The sequence below is a fragment of the Bos taurus genome, chromosome 10 (assembly GCF_002263795.3).
Source record: "Bos taurus isolate L1 Dominette 01449 registration number 42190680 breed Hereford chromosome 10, ARS-UCD2.0, whole genome shotgun sequence".
Taxonomy (NCBI): Eukaryota; Metazoa; Chordata; class Mammalia; order Artiodactyla; family Bovidae; genus Bos; species Bos taurus.
In genome coordinates, this window is record NC_037337.1 from 37888478 (window position 1) to 37903278 (window position 14801).

At 41.8% G+C, this 14801-nt stretch overlaps 1 protein-coding gene across 5 annotated transcripts in view; it reads left to right on the plus strand.

The window, feature by feature from the left end:
• Nucleotides 1–8522: 8522 nt before the first annotated feature.
• STARD9 (StAR related lipid transfer domain containing 9) overlaps nt 8523–14801 on the plus strand; it is a 140203-nt gene continuing 133924 nt past the window's right edge. For all 5 annotated transcript variants that reach the window (XM_024998192.2, XM_024998201.2, XM_024998193.2 and 2 more), the window contains exons 1-2: nt 8523–8710; nt 13758–13827. In XM_024998192.2, coding sequence (XP_024853960.1) covers nt 8664–8710; nt 13758–13827 — 117 coding nt within the window. In that variant the 5' untranslated portion in view covers nt 8523–8663. The remainder of the gene's footprint in view (nt 8711–13757; nt 13828–14801) is intronic.

Sequence of the window (14801 nt, forward strand, 5' to 3'; positions counted from 1 at the left end):
TTATCTGATTCACAAAAGCTTCAGGTAAGTTGAGACTGAGGTCTACTACAAAGAGAAAAACTAACTTAGTACTATGCTGAAGTCAATAAGTGTGGATCAGTTGTTCTTTTCCCCCAGCTTCTAGACATGTAGATACTATCAATGTTGTTTAGTCACTAAGTCGGGTCTGGACTGTAGCCCACCAGGCTCCTCTGTCCACGGGATTTCCCAGGCAAGAATACTGGAGTGGGTTGCCATTTCCTTCTCCAGGGGATTTTCCCAACCCATGGCTCTTGCATCTCCTGAATTGGCAGACAGAGTCTTTACCAGGGGAAGCGCCATGTGTGAGTGCTCAGTTGCTTTAGTAGTGTCTGACTCTTTGTGGCCCTGTGAACTGTAATCCACCAGGCTCCTCAGTCTATGGGATTCTCCAGACAAGCATACTGGAGTGGGTTGCCATGCCCTCCAGGGGATCTTCCCAACCCAGGGATTGAATTGAGTCTTCTGTGTCTCCTGCATTGCAGCAGATTCTTTAGCGTTAAGCCACTGGGGAAGCCCAAGGGAAGCCCCAGATACTATCAATAAAACCATCCAAACAAAAATAGTTCTGAATGTTTTTCTACTTACACTAGATGTGTGAGAGTTGTGAATTCACTTCCAACACAAGAATGATGCTACTTTATGAAGACCATTCTGAAGAAATTTGAATTGCCTGATTTTTCCAGCACTTTTCTTATTTTACCCCTTGCTCTGATTTGTGATTCTGCCAACCTGATCCCTGTTATCCTCTCAACGTTCCATATAGTTAGGCAAATAGTCTGAGGAACAGGAAAACCCAAAGGGTTTCCTGACATGCAAAATAGAGGGTTGAGATATTAATAAAATTAATCAATGTATTATGGAATTTCCTAAGGTGTAATCCCTGTAAAACATGAATTTATATGAGATTTATTCTGCAATTTGGGGAATCTACTCATGTAATTAATTTTATCTTAGAAATTAGTATAATTCAAGATAAGCAGATCATGTTCTAGAGTTCTTTTTATTTTGCCTTTTCTTTTTCCTTTCTCACCATTTCCAAGTTAATTTTCTCTTCTTTTGGAAAAACCACATAAATGTTTGTAGGAAAAGATGTACATTAGGATGTAGTAAGAGCAGGAGTCTAGCAATTTATGAACTTTTCCTAGGAGATGATGGACATCCAAGGTTGCACTACCCAAATTTAGGGTACCAAAACAGGAGTCAAATATCTTACTTGAGACTTAGAGTCACTTTAGTGTAGAAGGCTAGTAAAAAGGAAGTCATTCATTTCCTGAAGGCTGTGGTGAGATAACATTTTCAAGGAGACCCTACACAGACTCAATATGCTTCCTTGTCAAAAATTAATTTACCTCAAGATGGCAATATATACTTATTTTTGATCAGTAGATACTAATAATATTTTCTGTAACTTATATTTTCTTTTCTGAGTCTTAGCTTTTGTGGGGCATAAAAATTTACCTTGGTCAATAAACATTTACTTGAAAAACTGCAGGATGGAAGGCTTTCTGCAGAAAACCTGATGATAGGTGGGACTCACTGAACAGTATATCAGTAATCTGAGCTGCCTTTTCTCTCCAAGCACATCTTATATTCTTTCCATCTCCCACTCCAAATTCAGAGATTTAGAGACAGGGCTTGTCTTTAGCTATTACATTACGGACAGTAATAGCAAAGGCGAATTAGATCTGGTTTTGAATCCAAGTTCCACCATTTACTAGCTGTGTATTCTTTCTAACTTATTTAGTATCAGTCTCACTTTCCTCATCTCTCAAATGAGATGATAACAGTACCTACTTCATGGATTCTTGGGAAGAGTAAACAAGATAATGCATAAAAACCATTCACTGCTGCTGCTGCTAAGTCACTTCAGTGGGGACTGCCCCCACCTGTTAGAAACTGGGTCCAGAACCTTTAAGCTCTTAATGAAATGATGATCTAATTAATTCAGAGGATGCTCATTAGTGGCTGCAAATAGCACAAAAAGAAAGACAGGTGCCAATTGATTTAATGAAGGCTCTAGATTGAAATACTAAACCAGAAAAAATACAGAGGATAGAAAAACAATTAAATATCACCTTAGTGATCAATCTGTTAAATTAGTCTGTGGGTAATTTACAGAAAAAGCTGCCTGGTTTCTTAAACAAATACATGCCAAAGCAGGAAAGGAGGGGGACAAAGAAGCTACTGAATAAAAGATTAAAAGACATATCAACCAATATTTGGATCCTCATTCAAACAAAGAGATGGTTAAAAAACTTATACTCATGTATTTGATGGTGTTAGGAAACTAGTGTCTTTGGTTGTGATAATTGTATTACGGCTATGTTAAAAAGGTAGACTTCATCATTCAAAGGCACATATTGAAACACTTATGAGCGATATAACTAAAAATATAGAGTACTGTTATGCCAACTTCTCCAATCTGAAGATAGAAATATACATGCACATAAGATATATATATATATATATATATATATATGCACACACACATACACACACACCTGGCTAGGACTCCATACACACACATTCACTCACACACACACACCTGGCTAGGACTCCATGCTTTCACCGTGGTCAGGGAACACAATGTGTGTTTATATAAATACATATATATATATATATATATGTATATATATAAAGTGTATATGTATTTGGCTCCAACATTCGGCTTGCAGGATCTTAGTTCCCTGACCGGGGTGAAAGCACAGAATCCTAGCCACTGAACTGCCAGGGAATTGCCAAGATAGAAATATATTAACATAGCAATACTTCCCCCATCCCAGCTTTACTGAGAAATAATTAACATATAACATTGTGGAAGTTTAAATCATACAACATGATTATTTCATACATGTATACATTGTGAAACATTAATATTGGTTAATATATCCTTCATCTCACATAATTACCTTTTTTGTGTGTGTGTGTGGTAGTGGTGGTGAGAATATTTAAGATTTATTCCAGGGTGGGAGGGACGTCCATGGGGGAAAGGATATATGTATACATATAGCTAATAAGTGAAAGGCAAAGGAGAAAAGGAAAGATATACCCATGTGAATCCAGAGTTCCAAAGAATAGCAAGGAGAGATAAGAAAGCCTTTCTAAGTGAACAATGCAAAGAAATAGAGGAAAACAATAGAATGGGAAAGACTAGAGATCTCTTCAAGAATATTAGAGATACCAAGGGAACATTTCATGCAAAGATGGGCACAATAAAGGACAGAAATGGTATGGACCTAACAGAAGCAGAAGATATTAAGAAGAGGTGGCAAGAAAACATAGTAGAAGTATACAAAAAAGATCTTGATGACCCAGATAACCATGATGTTGTGATCACTCACCTAGAGCCAGACATCTTGGAGGGCGAAGTCAAGTGGGCCTTAGGAAGCACTACTATGAAAAAAGCTAGTGGAGGTGATGGAATTCCAGCTGAGCTATTTCCTAAATATATTTCCTAAATATTTCCTAAATATTCCTAAATATTTCCTAAATCCTAAAAGATGCTGCTGTGAAAGCGCTACATTCAATATGCCAGCAAATCTGGAAAACTGTGGCACTGGCCACAGGACTGGAAAAGGTCAGTTTTCATTCCAATCCCAAAGAAGGGCAATGCCAAACAATGTTCAAACTACCACACATGGCACTCATTTCACATGCTAGCAAAGTAATGCTCAAAATTCTCCAAGCCAGGCTTCAGCATTATGTGAACCGTGAAATTCCAGATGTTCAAGCTGGTTTTAGAAAAGGCAGAGGAACCAGAGATCAAATTGCCAACATCCTCTGGATCAGAGAAAAAGCAAGAGAATTCCATAAAAACATCTACTGCTGCTTCATTGACTATGCTAAAGCCTTGACTCTGTGGATCACAAGGAGATGGGAATACCAGGCCACCTTACCTGCCTCCTGAGAAACCTGTATGTATGCAGGTCAAGAAGCAATAATTAGAACCAGACATGGAACAACGGACTGATACAGAATTGGGAAAGGAGTACATCAAGGCTGTATATTGTCACCCTGCTTATTTAACTTATATGCAGAGTATACCACACAAAATGCCAGACTGAATGAAGCACAAGCTGGAATCAAGATTGCCAGGAGAAATATCAATAACCCAAGATATGCAGATGACATCACCCTTATGGCAGAAATCGAAGAGGAACTAAAGAGCCTCTCGATGAAGGTGAAAGAGGAGAGAGTAAAAGCTGGCTTAAAACTCAACATTAAAAAAATCATGGCATCCGGTCCCATCAGATCAGATCAGATCAGATCAGTCGCTCAGTCGTGTCCGACTCTTTGCGACCCCATGAATCGCAGCACGCCAGGCCTCCCTGTCCATCACCAACTCCCAGAGTTCACTCAGACTCACGTCCATCGAGTCAGTGGTGCCATCCAGCCATCTCATCCTCTGTCGTCCCCTTCTCCTCTTGCCCCCAATCCCTCCCAGCATCAGTCTTTTCTAATGAGTCAACTCTTAGCATGAGGTGGCCAAAGTACTGGAGTTTCAGCTTGAGCATCATTCCTCCCAAAGAAATCCCAGGGCTGATCTCCTTCAGAATGGACTGGTTGGATCTCCTTGCAGTCCAAGGGACTCTCAAGAGTCTTCTCCAACACCACAGTTCAAAAGCATCAGTTCTTCGGTGCTCAGCCTTCTTCACAGTCCAACTCTCACATCCATACATGACCACAGGAAAAACCATAGCCTTGACTAGATAAACCTTTGTTGGCAAAGTAATGTCTCTGCTTTTGAATATGCTATCTAGGTTGGTCATAACTTTCCTTCCAAGGAGTAAGTGTCTTTTAATTTCATGGCTGCAGTCACCATCTGTAGTGATTTTGGAGCCCAGAAAAATAAAGTCTGACACTGTTTCCACTGTTTCCCCATCTATTTCCCATGAAGTGATGGGACTGGATGCCATGATCTTCGTTTTCTGAATGTTGAGCTTTAAGCCAACTTTTTCACTCTCCATTTTCACTTTCATCAAAAGGCTTTTTAGTTCCTCTTCACTTTCTGCCATAAGGGTGGTATCATCTGCATATCTGAGGTTATTGATCACTTCATGGCAAACAGATGGGGAAACAATGGAAAGAGTGGCAGACTTTACTTTCTTGGGCTCCAAAATCACTGCAGATATGACTGCAGCCATGAAACTAAAAGACGCTTGCTCCTTGGAAGAAAAGCTATGACAAACCTAGACAGCATATTAAAGAGCAGAGACATTACTTTGCCGACAAAGGTCCATATAGTCAGAGCTATGGTTTTTCCAGTAGTCACGTATGGATTTGAGAATTGGACAATAAAGAAAGCTGAGCACCAAAGAATTGATGCTTTTCAACTGTGGTGTTGGAGAAGACTCTTGAGAATCCCTTGGACTGCAAGGGGATCAAACCAGTCAGTCCTAAAGGAAATCAATCCTGAATATTCTTTAGAAGGACTGATGCTGAAACTAAAATACTTTGGCCACCTGATGGGAAGAGCTGACTCATTGGAAAAGATCCTGATGCTGGAGAAGATTGAAGGCAGGAGGAGCAGGGGATGACAGAGGATGAGGTGGTTGGATGGCATCACTGACTCAATGGACATGAGTTTGAGCAAGCTCTGGGAGATGGTGAAGGACAGGGAAGCCTGGCGTGTTGTAGTCCATTGGGTTGCAAAGAGTCTGACACAACCGAGCGACTGAACAACAACAATAATTACTAATTCACTTTGTTGTACAGCAGAAACTAAGATAACATTGTAAAGCAACTATGCTCCAATTAACAAAGGAAAAGATCAATGGATATACTACCTACAAAGCAAACTAGGAGCTAAAAAAAATGTATTCTCTTGGCAAATTCAATTTTCAACATTATTAAATAACATCACCCTGCTATACGTTAGATCCCCAGAACTTATTATAGCTGGGCGTTTGTACCCTTTGACCAACATATCCTCATTCTCCCTATCTACTCTGTTTTTATGAGTTTGATTTTTTAGATTCTCTATACAAGTGAGATCATACAGGATTTTTCTGCCTGAATTATTTAACTCAGTATAATGCCCACCTATGTTGTCTTAGATGGCAGAATTTTCTTTTTTGATAATGGATGAGTAATATTCCACTATATATATATATATATATATATCAGATGTTCTGTATCCATTCATCCTTCAGTGGACAATTAGGTTGTTGCCACATCTTGGCGAATCATAAATAATGCTGCAATGAACATGAAGATGTAGATATATTTTTGAGACAGTGATTTCATTTCCTTTGAATATATACCCAGGAGAAAGATTGCTGGATCATAGGTAGCTCTATTTTTATTTTTTTGAGGAACTGTCATACTATTTTCCCTAATACAGCCATTTTTCCCACTGCAAAGCACAGTGAGTAGAGAAGTCATTCAGAAGACTAGGTTTCCAGGTGAATTTGAATTGTAAACCAGCTGTCCCAATACTCCAGGGATGAGTCCATTTAAACAGATGAGAGAGGCGGCTGGATAGGTAAACTACTATTGGAACATGCCTGACATATAAAGACATCACCATGACTCTATTACTGCCACTGCAGTACTAAAATAGCCTCCACGTGGTCCCTCTTGGGCTTCAATCCTTTCCCTTTCCTGAAAATAGTCTCAAAACAGTAGCCAGAGTAAACCTTTAAAAACATAGATCACATAATTTTACTTAATTCTTAAAATTTTTACTGGAGTATAGTTGATTTACAAAGTTGGGTTAATTTCTGCTGTATAGCAAAGTGAATCAGTTATACATATACCTACATCTTTTTTAGATTCTTTCCCATAAAGGTCATTATATTGAGTAGAGTTCCCTGTGCTATACAGTGGGGCTTTATGAGTTATCTATTTTATATATAGTAGTGTGGATATGCCAATCCCAATATCTAATTTATCCCTCCCTCCCTGCCCCCATAACCATAAATTGGTTTTCTACATCTGTAACTCTAATTCTGTTTTATAACTAAGTTCATTTGTACCATTTTTTAAGATTCCACATATAAGCAATATCATATGTTATTTGTCTTTGTCTGACTTACTTCACTCAGTATGACAATCTCTTGGTCCATCCATGTTGCAGAAAATGGCATTATTTCATTCTATTTTACGGTTGAGAATAATTTTACTTTTGTCCTTAACACTGTCCAGTAGCTTTCCAGCTCACCTAGAATAAAATCCAAAGCCTTTACCATGGCCTCATGCTACCTCTATGATTCTCTCCCTCTGTCACTCCATGCTATCCCCACTGGCTTTCCTACTGTTCCTCTAACATTCCAGGTTTTTACCAAGTGCAGGGGCTGTTCCCTGTGTCTGAAACTGCCCTTCCACAGAACAGCATCACTCTTCTTTTACAACCTTCAGATTTTTCTCCAGTGTCACATTCTCAAGGCCTTCCCTGGCCATATTATTTACAGTTTGAACACCCTCCTTAATCACTTCCTACCCTCCTTTCTGCTTTATTTTCACTCCTTAGCTAATCTGATATACATTTTACTTAAATTGTTTTACTTATTAGTTTCTCTCATCAAGCTGCATGAGGTCAGAGGTTTGCCTGTTTTCTTCACTGCTATGACCTTGATCGTAATACATGACTACTTAGGAAATACTTGTTAAATACATAAACTAATACCTGCAAGTGCTCCTCCCTCCAACACGCATACAGTTTCTGAAATCCTATATAAAGCAGCACCTTTCTCCCTACATACACACAGAGACCATCACTGAATTTCCTTACCGTGCTTTTTCCAAAAAGTTTCATTTAGCACCATTCGACATATTATATATTCACGTATTTACTCTCTTCTTCCCTTCCCTGTGGATTCTAATTTCCACCAATGTTAGGACTGTATCCCCAGGGCCTTAGAACAGCACTTGACTCTGAGCAGGTACTAAGTAGTTACTTCTTGGATGAATTAATAAACCATTTCTGTCCGATACTATTCCCTACAAGATCAGAAACTCTGTCAGGGTGGCGCTGAGCTTCCAGCACAATCTAAGAGAAGCTCGCCAGTGAGAACTCTAAACCCCTAATCCAGTGCCTCTTAAAGGAAAGACAATGCCCCTTGAAGGGAACAGCAAAAACACCGGTGTTTCCCACTTCATTTCTGCCCCTAAAATTTAACCACAGGATTGACAGATCAGGCAAATGCAGAGAATAAAGGATTTAGTACATTACTAAACGTACTAAACGGAGACTGTAAACTGTCTAGTGTTAACGAATTTACTAGACTTTGTAGTGCTTCGGACACTGGAAAAACAAAAGCTAGTTTCTCTGAAGCGGGAGCCAGCCTTACCCAGCCAGGATCTACACCACCCCGACCGCGAGGCTCAGGATTGGTTCAGGCTCCTCAGGCCTGGCTGGGCTTCCGGCCCACTTGTGAGAGAGGCAGTCCCGTGAGGCGCGTGGGCGGAGCGAGGCGGGTCGGCCCGGGCGTCCTCCCGCCCACCCAGCTCAGGATTGGCCGAGGCTCGGCAGGCACCACCCCGGCTAGGCGTCGGCCCGCATATGGGCGGGGTCGTCCTGTGAGGCGCGTGGGGCAAGCGGGGCCGCACCCGGGCCGGGGCTGGGTCCTGGCTTGACTTGGGGCTGGGTCCGGGGATGCTGCAGCGGGGCAGACCTGCGGGGTTTGAGCCTTGGCCGACGGATGGCCAACGTGCGGGTGGCGGTGAGGGTCCGGCCCCTCAGTAAGAGGTGAGTCTGGGCGGGAGGGGGCGCCTGAGGCGTCAAGTGAGCTGAAGGGAAGGCGGGGTCCCCGCCTCTCCCTTCAGTGAGTCTGGCGCGGAGAAATCAGACACAAAGTGGCCCAAGGGGCCAGCGTCCGGAAACCGTAAAGGCCTGGCTTGGGTTGGATTTTCGATTAGTGCCCTGGCGGGGAGCACTTAGTGGAAAGCCTCGGGGTGGGCTGTCCTGTCCGTGTCCCCGGAGTCCCTGTGTCCCGGCAGGAGTTTTGAGGGACCGCGCGCGGCTCAAGTTTTGATGCCCAGGTTGAGCCTTTCTCTTTGGATACGCTGAGAAGGGCTGGGAAGTATCTCTAAGTGGGAAGGGTCGGCGGTCTACTGTCTCTTCTTGGTGGCTCTGGAGTACCTGTAAGGACTGAGGGAGAATGGTGAGTTTCTGCGTGCACATGGGTTTCTCTGTGAAGAAGTGGAGGAAAGCAGGTTGTAAGGCATAAGAGAGAAATTGAGGCTCAGAGAGATCGTGGTTTCGTTCTGTGGGCGACTTCAGAAGTGTGAAGTAGGGGGAAGTCATTCTAAGCCCTTCCCTCAGCGTAGCCAGTTCCTGTTTGTTTGTTTGTTTGTTTGTTTTTCATGCAGGAATCTGATCCTACACTCCTCAGCTGTTGAGGCATCCAGGGTCCATAATTTCTTTCCCTTCATACTGATTTTTCCACTCACATGTTTGGAAAGTCAGGGAAGGCTTCACAGAAGGCTTGGTGTTTGAACCCAAACGCTTTTGCTGACAGGTAGAGGAGAAGGTGTAGAGAGCATTCTGTGAAAATACAGAGCGAGAGACTTAGGCTCTTAGGAAACAAAAGTTTCAGGCTTTTGAGGAGAGGCTGTGTGGAGGGAGATGAGTGGTAGGAGATAAACCTGGCAGAATGTGGTTTGGGACCTGAAGGCACATATTGGAACTATTTGAGAGGTTTAAAAATTTCCAGGACACAAGATGGCTTGAAAATTGGACAAAGCAGTCAGAAAAAGACATTGTCTCTCAGAACAAAATTCGGTTCTAGCAGGAGCAGGGCTTCCCTGGTGGCTCATTTGGTAAAGAATTTGCCTGCAGTGTGGGAGACCGGGGTTGGATCCTTGGGTTGGGAAGATTCCCTTGAGGAGGGCATGGCAACCCACTCCAGTATTCTTGCCTTGAGAATCCCATGGACAGAGGAGCCTGGTGGGCTACGGTCCATGGGGTCACGAAGAGTTGGACAGAGTTCACTGAGCGACTAAGCACAGCACACAGCACAGCAGGGTCTGTGTTTGTACTGACTGGAGGTGACTGGCTTGAAAAGTCATACAGTTGACAGAATAATGAGAGCAGTGTGATAAGGGAAAGGGACAAAAAAGTAGGAAAAGACAGAAGTAGTACAATGGAAACTTCACTGGTGGTCCAGTGGCTAAGACCTTGCAAATCTAACACAAGGGGTTTGATTTCGATCCCTGGTCCGGAACTAGATCCCACATGCTACAATGAAGAGTTGGCAAGAGTTTGGCAGTCACAGTAGAGAATAACATGTCAAACAAAAGTGAAGGGAAAAGAAGGGCACAAAAGCTTATTAAGTCTTTAATAAATTTTATTTATTATTATTTTGGCTGTCCTGGGTCTTCACTATTGTGTGTGGGGTTTCTCTAGTTGCGGCCAGCGGGTTTCTCGTTGAGGTGGTTTATTATGTTTTGGAGCATGGGCTCTAGAGCGTAGGCTCAGTAGTTGTGGTGCACAGGCTTAGTTCCTCTGTGGCCTGTTGAATCTTCCTGAACCAGGAATCGAACCTGCATCGCCTGCATTGGCAGGCAGGTTCTCAACCACTGACCACCAGGGAAGTCTGAAAAGCTTATTAACTTTTAGCTCAGGTTAAGAGCCTTGAGCAGCAAGGGGTAGAAGGGCAAGACAGCAGTTACCCAGGTATGAGAGGATTATAGCCTGCTGAAGATTCAGGAGCCGGGATGAATAAACCCAGCGTGACCCCAGCTAAGAAGTCCAAACTATTCCCCTCTTCTCACCACACTGTATTCCAGGGTTTGTTAACTTCCACCACCTTCGCTGAGGCTCATCTCAACATAGGCTATTTACTGATTATGTGATTTGTCCCAGCCTTCAAAAAAGTAATCAGCACAGATTCAGTTAACAAAGTCATTGGATCTTATGTGGTACTTGGATATAAATCTTAGAGCTCAAGCTTCCATTTTTTATTTTTCCAGATGAGAAATTGGTCTTGTTAAAGATCTAAAAGTAGGTAGAGCCAAGATTCCATTCACCAAACCAAGCTGCTCCTTCCTGAGGTTACAGAAAAATTGCACTTCTTTCTCAAATGCCTGTTTGCTCAGTAGGACTAGTAGAGACCATCAATAAAATGATAATATGGAAAACGGTTTTAGTGCACTCCCTTTTACCACACAGTTGTTTTCATAATCAGAAAATCTGTGTCTCATTGTAAGATGCTGCCGCTTGTTTGTCCCAAATCATCATTGACAGAACATATTGGCCAATACTGTAGGCTCCGGAACACTTTCCACTGCCCTTTCAAAAAGGTAATTATCATAAACTATATTCCCTTTATGTGCTCTTCTTTTTAAATCTGTGAAATAGTATAACTACTTCAATGGTTTTTTGTGAAGATTAAATGAAAGGATACATTAAAAATACTTAGAACAGAGCCTGGCTGCTTTTAAGTGTCTGATAAAGTGCTAGCTATATAATTTTTAACAGCTATTTTTATTCCTCCTTGTTCTTAGCTGTTTTTTTAAATTGTATAAATGAGTAGATAACAAGTGGAAATGGCTTGGCCATTTTCTAAGACAGTGATCCTCAAATTATAGGATACATACAGTTCACCTGGGGAGCTTGTTATAATACAACTTGTTAAGAGGAATTCAAATTAACTAGCTCCGAATCCCAGGGACGGGGGAGCCTGGTGGGCTGCCATCTATGGGGTCGCACAGAGTCGGACACGACTGAAGTGACTTAGCAGCAGCAGCAGCAGCTCCACCACCTCCTGTAATTCTAATGAGTGAAGCCTGTGGACCACACTTTGAGAAACTGTCCTAGGAGTCAGTGTGTAACTGAGGATTTATTCCTTTGCAAAACCTTTAATCGTAAGGAATGAATGCCTATTGGTAGAATTCAGGCCCCAGAGGCAAGTGGTGGTAGCCACAGCAGACTTCTTTGAACTCTGTGCAGTCAGCTGCCCTGTTGAGGTTGATGTTCTTTCTTTCTCTTCTGCTCAACTTTAATTTGTCTTCATTTTGTTTTAGAATATTTTGGAACCACTAGGTTACCAATGGCTGTGGGCCAGGCAGGGAAGGGGTGGCATCTCACCAACTATAGTGTCATATCCTTTTGTCAAGAGGTCAAGTTCAAGACCTTTTTTTATTTTGGCTGCTTTATGCCAGAGTCCTAGGTGAATCCTTAAGAAAGGGCTCACTTAAAAAAGTTAGATTAAATAGATTTGCAAAAGTTTTTCCTCTTACTTTCTTTGTTGCTCAATTTTATTATAGCCTGTGTATTTTATAGTGGGTAAAGGGAGAATCAAACCTACTTTTAAATGCAGAAGGGAAAAAAAAAATTAACACCAAAACTGAAAGATTTTCTTTAGGAGAGCTAGGGGCAGGGGATGCAGTTTTATAATCCTGGGGGACAGAGTATATCCGTACTGCCTTAAGTTCTGTCTAGTATGAAATATGAAAGAAAGAGCATCAGAGCCTTGAGGAAATTAAGTACCAGGAATGCCATCACCTGGGAGAAGGAAATTTTTTTCCAGTACTTTATTCCAAATGCACTGACTAGTGTACAAAAATAATCTTAAATCTAAAGACCCCTGTCTCACTGTGTATCCCTTGCCATCCCCTCCCCCCAAGTCCTCAAGGCCACATCCTGGGAACGCTGAGGGAAGATAAAAATGACATTGGACATATTTTCTCAACTTTCAGGTCCCAGGCCAGGAATAATTTAATTGATAGTTTTCACTGTAGCAGAAAGTGCCAGTGAGTTAACTCCCATCTGTTAATATTCTGGCCTTGAGCACTTTATTTTAAAATATTTATTTACTTATTTGGCTGTGTCAGGTCTTAAGTGAGGCACGTGGGCTCAGTAGTTTCCCCACAGCACGTGGAATCTTCCCAGACCAGGGATGGAACCCACATGCCTCTGCATTGGAAGGCAGATTCCTAACCTCTGGACAACCAGGAAGTCCCTGGCCTTAAGCACTTTAGCTAAAGCTCTTTATGTTGTGAAAAAAGATTTCATATCTAGAATGGAGTGTATTCCATTCATTTTGGGCTTCAGTTTTATGAATCACTTGGATTAAGCCCCTTAAAGTGAATTTAAGTTAATTTGGTTAGTTGTTAGAAGTGTTACTACATAACTACAATGTAGGAAGATCCTTAAGGATCTTGGCTGTTATTCTGACTTAAGAAGATAATATAAGGAAAGGATTTAGGAAATATGTTCTCAGGTCTCAACAGAAAGGACTCTGAAACTTTTTTCATTATTTTATAATGAAATAAAATATATCATTATATTTATTTATGCTGAAAATATCGGAGGAAACGAGAAATGATGCCATGCTGTGCCGAGGATATTCTCAGGGTTTCCCAAGCCTGATTTCTGAGGCATATGGCTTTGTGCTTAGACAGATCTGGATTTAAATTCAGGCTCTGCCACTGCTAGCTGTGTGACCTTGGACAAATTACATAATTTTTCTCACCCTTAGTCTTTCATTTATTAAAAAAAAAAGATCTGTCAGGAAGCTATGTCAGGACGGTGTGTTAAGAGGATAGCATAGGATGAAGTATAGCGTATGCTGTACTTAATACAATGCTTAGCACATAGAGGGTACCCAATAACATTGACTCTTCACTGTTCCCAAGCCAAATTCTAACAATCCAGAGAAGCATGCCAGCTCGGGGACTGCTTCAGACACCCCAGTTGTGGAGATGGCAGTAGGGAAACATTTTGTCCCAATAGTGCTGGTCTCAGCTGCTCTTTTCCTGATTAATTTAAAAAATTTGTGTCTTGCTTCTAGGGAGATCAAAGAAGGGGGAAAAATTATTGTGGAAGTTAATGGCAAAGTGGCAAAAATCAGGAATTTAAAGGTAAGCCTAAAATTGTTTTCCTTTTTCTTTCCCCTGAAGAACTAGTATTAATTATAGTGACTTCTGGGGTGAAGGTGTGTATGTGAATGCATTTAGAGAGGGGGCGTGGAAGAGGAAAGGGCATATAAGGGGAATTGTTAGAAGAGCTTTGACCAACCACAAAGCAAATATAAAAATACAACAGGGAAGAAGTTCCGGGGATGTAGTTACTGGAACCCAAGTTCTACCAAATGGGGTACAGCTATTTTGGAAACTGGTTAGTAGTAGATATTTTGAAAGTAAACACATGGCCAGCTTAAATCATGTTGGGGGACAATTTGTTCGTATGTTTAACTTACCTGACCTTCTATTAGACGTTGGCTCAATCTTCTTATTGAATATCATTTCATTGAGAAGCATTAGCAGGGGTTTTAGTATGCATCTGCTAATACAGAACTCATTTTTAGCCACAGTGAGGCCAAGTAAAGACTTTAGATCCCAGAAGAGAGTTGGGCACTAGCCCAAGTCTTGCTGTAAATACTCTCCATAGATCTGACTGATCTTTGAGTCACAACTAGACAGACACTGGCAACTTCCTTCCCTACCCTTACTACTTCCTCTGGCTTATTTCCTCCATCCCATTCTTTTCTTTTCCCAGGCCAGGGGAAGTGGAAGGGATTCTTTCTTTCTGAGCCTTGAGTAGTGGAGGACAGGGAAGCCAGCCATGTGAATGCGGCTGTGGTCAGCTTGCAGGTGGTATTTGACGTTCCTGAGAGCTGAGGAAGCTGACTTGCAGGAGGAAGGTTTTCTGGACCCCAATCCCTCCAGCCACATCCACTCTTGTGTTCCTCCCGTGATGTGATCCATTTCCTTTTGTCAGTAGCTCACTGCTGAGAGAGAAACCTGCCAGACTTTCAACAGGAGCTCCCCAGGGACAAAAGACCTGTCATTCTCTCCTGTCTCTTATTTATATCTCTGTTGCCTAATCACTTCAG